This window comes from Echinops telfairi, unplaced genomic scaffold, assembly GCF_000313985.2.
Source record: "Echinops telfairi isolate 266 unplaced genomic scaffold, ASM31398v2 ScPeMD7_4;HRSCAF=17, whole genome shotgun sequence".
In the NCBI taxonomy this organism is placed as follows: Eukaryota; Metazoa; Chordata; class Mammalia; order Afrosoricida; family Tenrecidae; genus Echinops; species Echinops telfairi.
The window spans coordinates 48,955,829-48,963,005 of NW_022103900.1; the positions used below are offsets into that span (position 1 = coordinate 48,955,829).

General features: G+C 38.4%; 1 protein-coding gene across 1 annotated transcript in view; it reads right to left on the bottom strand.

Annotated features, from left to right (window-relative positions):
- Nucleotides 1-364: 364 nt before the first annotated feature.
- Nucleotides 365-7,177, bottom strand: part of HNMT (histamine N-methyltransferase) — a 50,159-nt gene continuing 43,346 nt past the window's right edge. The window contains exon 6 of the mRNA XM_045298897.1: nucleotides 365-1,137. Coding sequence (XP_045154832.1) covers nucleotides 757-1,137 — 381 coding nt within the window. The 3' untranslated portion in view covers nucleotides 365-756. The remainder of the gene's footprint in view (nucleotides 1,138-7,177) is intronic.

A 7,177-nucleotide genomic window follows, 5' to 3' on the forward strand; every position in this document is an offset into this window, starting at 1 on the left:
GTTCTTTTTTAATTCTTTCACTTACCGTATGTACATAGCAAACATGTCAAAGATGTATTTCTTTTAAAGCAAAACCATAAAGTTGATGAAAAAACTTATTAGAAATTCATTAAGATCCTAAAACAAACTGAATTGGTAAGGTCTTTAAAAATGTTTCAAATATTAAAATGGAAAATATAATATTTGACTGAATATAAAAATATGGAATAACATAAATAAAGATAACACTATGAAATGATAGATAAATTTAAGAGTGAACAAAATAGTAGGAAATGGCAATGGATGACAGGGTTAATTCGATAGTGTGCTGAAAGTGCTTACTTTTAATGATCGGGGAAAATAAGATGGAAACCCAACAGAAAGATAAACAAAGGCAAATATTTATTAACAAAAGGGGAAAATTAAGAAACATACACTTTCTTAGTATTCGAAGAGTCAGAAGGCATATTCTGCATTACTATTTAAGGAAACTTCAGAACAATCAGCAAATAAAAGGATTTGCTAGCTAACAAACCAGTGACAATTGTACCAACTCATGGTGTTTGAGCCCAGGCTGCTCTCTACCTTGAGGAGTGATAAGACCTGCAGTATCACCTATAACTCCTTATGAATGTTCAAAAATGTCTAGATATTCACACACATGGGACAATGCTCTATTTATAAAATTTGGATTACAATTTTAATTTTAATATGAAAGTAAGTGGTGAATAGCATTGTTCTAATATAATTTTTCTAATATGCTCCTCTGATTGATAGCTATGCCTCAACCACTATGAAACTCAGATTATTATTAAAAAATATCTTTCCATCTTTTTTAACACTAAATTCAGGCTCTTGTAGATCTTGCATAATCTCTGCTTTGAGAGTCATAGGTGCTGTTGTGTTAAAGTTGCAGGTTTCTGTCAAAAAATCCAAGAGCAAGTCTCCATTTTCATTGCCCTCAATAAAACAGTCAGATATGTCCATGGTGGACAGAAGGTCAGAGCACGTGTACCGAATCCTCAAGTTATCCAGGATCTGCGTGAGGTCAGATGATGTGACATACTGGCAGAGGTCATTCCTGGGTAAACGGGATTCATACTTTTTCCACAGCTTGTACCAGCCACTGGTTCCTGTGTAAGAGAATAAGCATTCATGCTTTCACTTATGTTTGCTTTTCTTTACCATACAGAACACTGGATCCTTAGACTACAGCAAAACCCAAAATAATACTCCTTTGGAGCTTGATTCAAGGACTTCAAAGAGAGAGAAAATTAAACAAATAAACGAGTAAATAGATGATGCACTAGATAGTGAAAAAGGAGCACTGGTGGCAGAGTAGTTACATGTGGGGCGCTAACCACAAGCTTTGCATTTGGAAACCACATACCAACAAGCCAATCTGTGGGCAAAAGACGGAGATTTCTACTCCTGTACAGAGTTACACTCTTATAAACTCACCCTGTCCTGTGGGGTCGCTATGAGTCGAAATTGTCCCCATGGCAGTGAGTTTGAGCTGAGAGGGTGACAAGGGCTAATGGAAACCACATCAGGGTAAGAAAGAAAGGAGTGCCAGCGCTGTGAATGGGCTGCTCTTTGATAATAGGTTGGCCGTGCAAAAGCCTCTCTGATAATATGGTATTTGAGTAGAGTCCCAAAAGTCAACCATACAGATAACAGGAAGAAAAGCAGTCCAGGTAGATGGAAGAGCAACTGCAAAAGATCTAAAGCATCAGCACACTTAGCCTGTTTAAGACCCAGCTAGGAAGTCAGTGAGGTCGGAGTTGAGTTAGCCAGGAGGCAAATTAAAGGAGATGAGGTGGCATTGGTGTTTGGGAAGTAACTGGCTACTAGATGATGTGGTGAAAGTCAGGAAGTCATTGTCGTGCTGCCCAATAGGATCTTTCTAAACTGATGGAGACGGTCTATATCCGTGCTGTCTAATTTAGTGTCCACGAGTCACTTGGCCAAGGAGCAGATGGAATGTGACTAGAGTGATTGGGAAATTATGTTATTTTACTTCATTTTAATGAATTTAAATAGCCACATATGGCTTTTTGTGGACAGCACAGTGTTAGAGTGAGATAACCTAATATATTTTGATAGAGTCACTCTGCCACACAAATGAGAATAAGCTATCGGGGAGATGATCAGAGGCTGGCACACCAGTGAGAAGGCTACTTCAATAATCTGGGTGATATACGAAACTCACTTGGACCAATGAGCTTGGTATTGAGAAGTGGCTGGACTTTAGGTTAGTCTGATCCTTTGTCCAATGGGATTGCCAGTGCTTGGAGGTAGCATGTGAGAGAAAGAAAACAGTTATCAATGCTCCCAAAGTTTTGTGTTGAGCGCACAGAAAGATGGAATTGCCAATGGTCAAGATGGAAAGAAAGGGGGTTGAAAAGTTTTGAAGAGATTATCGGGCAATTTTGTCTTAGAAATGTACATTTGTGATACCTATGGCACACTGAAGAGGTAACATGAGGAAAGCAGTGGTTCAGGTGGTCAGGTCAAGAGACAGGATTTAAGTAAAAACTGAAATGGAAAGAAAGAACATCGTAAATATAATGACGAGTTCCTCAAACCAATGTATGTGGAGGTGGCAGCATCTCATGCCCACATACCATTTACAAAATGCGACCTTGCACCGCCAATTATTAGGATGACACCTAACATTTTTTTCATCCCCGACTTCACATGAAACTGAAGATGCTTCCGTGGTGCCTGTTGTATTTAATGAAAATCTCTGCATAGTGGCTGACACTCGGCATCTGCAGGAGCAGGAATGAGCTGAACTCTTCTAATACTTCATGAAAAATCTTGCTATGAAATTTCTCAGAAGTTCAGTTTCCTCTTCTGTAAATGGGAATAAGGAGCTCTGAGGGTTGAACACTTAGCTGATAACTGAAAAGTGAAAAGTTCAAAACCACCTAGGGGGTCCCTCAAAAATTATAACCTAGAGAACTCTGCAGGGCAGTTTTATTTGGGGTTGCTGTGAGATGAAATCTCTTCAATCAATGGCAGCTAATAATGGCAAGACCAAAAACGGAACTTACCATACTCACCTCAAATGAAACTGCAAGCGTTACATAATCCATGCGCATTATTGCACAACACTAAGCATGTGTCTCATGCCTAAGTGTTTATGCAGTAAATTAACATGACATGGAACTCACGTGCTAATGTATTTCTACTGGTTGTAATCTTAAAAGAGTGTAAAAGTAAATCATAAATTTGTAATTATAACATATCAAAACAAATAAGCACCTAATGATGGACCTTCTAAAACATGCGTGTAACCTGGTACCATTCCATACTCATCTCACACTGTACTAATTAATACCCTGGCCTCTAAAGCCAGATTGCCCCCGTGTAGCCTGACTTTCCCCAGGACTAGCTTCATGAACATGTGCCTCGGTTTCATTAAGTGTGTAGACATGATCAAGAATAGCATCTATTCATGGACTTTCTGAAAGGACAAACTGCGTGAACAAGAGGCCCCTGGATGGATTAGGATAAAGTCCCCAACTTAATTTAACGCAATAATGCAACCATAGTAAAAACTACAAAACCAAGCTTACTGCCATCGAGTCAGTTCCAACTCAGCAATCCTATTACCCTCTGTGCGTTCCCCAGACAAAAGTAGAAAGCCTCGCCCCGCCTTTCTTTTGGGGAGCAGCCGGTAGTTTCAAGTGGCTAACCTTCCAGTTAGCCGCTAGGTGGTTAGCCCAATGCGCCACCAGGACCTCTCCTAGCCATGGTGGCCGCTGTCAACCAATAGACTGCCTGGATAAGTAGTGTTCTAAGATTGCGGAAGAGGGAGTTACACTGCAGAATGTGCTTTAGAAGTCAATGAAACTGGGTTGAAATAGAAAAAATAATACCTCAGTTCAATGAGGATGTTGAGTAAACAATATTTTAAACAATATTGTACTATACAATATTTTATCACATTAAACAATATTTAATACATAAACATTTTATCACAATGATAGCACATTGTCTTCTGAGACTGGAATTTGCCTACAAATAAGAGTCTTCAAGAAGATAAGTATTCCAGTACTGAGGACAGGCTCTGTGATTATTCTTCTTTTTAACCTGGCAGAGAATAAGGACCCAAACACTAATTGCAGAAATTTGCTAGTATCAGTGTTCTGTGACTCGTGCCATTTCTGAGCAGTGCAATTATATGCCCTCTGACTGATGAATTATCATAATGGCTCTCTGTGGACACAACATATGGTGTGACTTTTGTTTTCAACATGATATAAACCAGATTCCTGGCTTCCCACTGTATTAAAAATAACAGCTATGATTTGCCTTCTTCTTTAGTCAGTTAAGGAGAAGGAAGGGCAGAAATTTTCTGTCATTTCCTTCTGAACAATGTGCTTTAACCTGATAAGTTACAATTTAATAACTAACTCTCCCAACTCATGCCTGGCTACTGTATTTTCAGAAAAAAATATGCCACCGACATCATTCTTATGTGTGCTAGTCCTCACTAAGAACAAAACAAAACAATCCATCTCTTTTGCTCTTAAATTCTCTTCTATTTCTCAAACCAATCCCTCTTATAGTCAGGAATGCCTCTGCTACTTATTATTAAATGAGCACTTACTGAACTGGATTCATTCTGTAATGGATACTTAGGTACACAGAGTAAAGACTCTCTCCTCTCAAGGAACATTCTAATAGGTTGACCAGTAAAAGCTGTCATTTAAATGTGATTTCACTTCCCCTTGCATTTCCTAATTAATTTTACTGGCTTATTCTACATGACTCTTTGTCTGGATGTTTCTGTGTGCAACACATGCCTGCATGCACTTATGTGTCTAATGCACAGAGACACAGAGATGGGCTATGTATGCCTTTTCATATTGAGCTCTTTATTAAACTCATTTGCAAATCTTCATAACTATCTCCTCTGATCTCATGTTCGTCATGTAGTCGTGGCCTCTTTTTTTGAGGGGTGAATTTTGCAAACTAGCTGCAGTTCTGATTTCAAAAACAATAGTCTGTTTCAATTAAAACCCATTGATTGAGTGTCTCTGTATGACAAAGGCTTGACAAAAATAAGGGAATTGAAATAGCACCCTCCAGTGAGAGCTCTCCTTAACCACTCTTCATAACTCTGATAAAATGTGGTACAAGTTTAAATCCTCCATTGGATTAGGAGCTTTCTCAAGGGAGAGGGAAAGTTAATAGTCATGTTTGCAAGTTTCATAGTCTAGCACGTGGTAGGCACTCAGTCATAGGTGAATGAGCCAACTCTACAAAAGGGCTATTCTGTTTAGCCAATACGGGCACAGGAATATGGTCTGTGCTTTCAGTAGGGCTGGATATAGATGTGACCATGGCCCAAACTGGTGTTTGCATGATGAAATCTAGAAATTGAATCCATATGGCATTAGCTTATCATCTAATACGAATGAGTGCACATATGTTGTTCAAATACCTTGCGTGATGCACTACATTCAGAGACATGCCCTGTCAGTTTAGGGATAATAGGTCAGCATCTGACGGAGATGGGCAGACTAGAGTTACATGGCATATTTAACGGCCCTTGAGGGGAAGATGTTGATCTAGACACATGTTGAACTCAACCTAGATGAGATGTTGGTAAATCACTGCTCTTAGAAATGTTGTTTCATGAATAAACCTCTTGCCATCAAGGGGACTTTTTTTAACTTTCTCTTCTGAATTGGGTGATGGCTTACAAAGTATATCAGTTTTCCATTCACCAATTCATACATGTATTGTTTCAGCTCGTTGATTGAAAACTCCTGAACGTAACACCACTTACCCCACTTGCTCCCTGGTTCCTGTTTCTCTTCTTTCCTTATCAACTTTGTTCTTGGGTAAGCGCTGCCACTTAGATGGCAAATGACTAATTATTCTAAGATGTGCATATTTAAATAGTGTTATCATTCCCTCTGTAGACCTGTTCATTGTTTGGCTATAAATTGTGCCACACGGGTGAACTTCATTTAGAGACCTGAATGGTGATTAAGCCTCATAGTCTCATGGGTACCACCAGTCTCTATCCAACCAGTAAGTCAACTGCCCCATAGGGTTTTCTATGGTTGATTTTATTTAGAGAGTATATTTCTAAGACTTTTTCCCTAGAAGCTTCTGGGTGGACTCAAACCACCAGTCTATCAGCAGCCAACCATTTAACCACCTGCCCCACCCAGACACTCCATTTTTGTAAATAGATCTAGACTATTCTGAATACACCTACAGTGACAGTTAAGTTTTCTACATTGCAATATAGGCATACAAGATTATTATCCTGAATAAAGAAAATATACAAAGAGGTTTCTCTGAAAATGACTGTAAGAAGCTTTAAAAAAATGGCACCTAGGATGGATCATTTTAGGGTAGGTATTTCAAATTTTAGAACAGTGTTTCATGTTCAACTTAAGAAATGTTGCAACTTAGCATTTGGGATTCGGCTTTTGAAGAGGCAAGCTAGAGCAATGCACCTTTTAAAAGGGTGAGAAGGGAAAAGTAGGGTGCATTTCAGAATGACCTGGGGAGCTTTCTGAAACTTATTTGCTACCTATAAACTCGTTCAGTACATAAGGATTTGAAGCAAAACCATCAAATTACAAAATCAGTGACTAAAAAGGTGGATCATCCCTATATATGTTGACTGATCTGGATTCGTATAAATATATGGTTAAACATGATTACATTCCTTTCCTAGGTTGAAATTAAATTTGGTCTAGTTTTCTAAAAGCTTGCCAATATATTTGTATTGGCTTATTAAAGCAACAAAGAAATTATTAATGTTTGAAAAAAAAATTGGAGCTGCTTGCATAGGCTGATGTAAGCACAGAATTGATCTCAAGAAATGTGTTGTTTGAGAAAACAGGTTCATGGATACTTAAGTTAGTTTAGGTAAATGGTTAAGCAAAAGTTGCTCCTATTTACCAAAATGAAGGCCTTTGGCAGTGCAAATGGTTAACATGCTTGGTTACTAATTGTGTCTGAGTCTACCCAAAGATGGCTTAGAACAAAAGCCTGGCTAATACCTTAAAAAATAATCAACCATTGAAAATATTTTGTAGTAAAGTAAAATTACTAGTTTCTTTCTCTTGAGAAAATGTCTTGGTCTTCTAGATAGGAATCTGAGGTAGTTAGTTTATCTTGCCAACCTGGCCGATAAACACAAGTGGGGTTAATTGAAGGG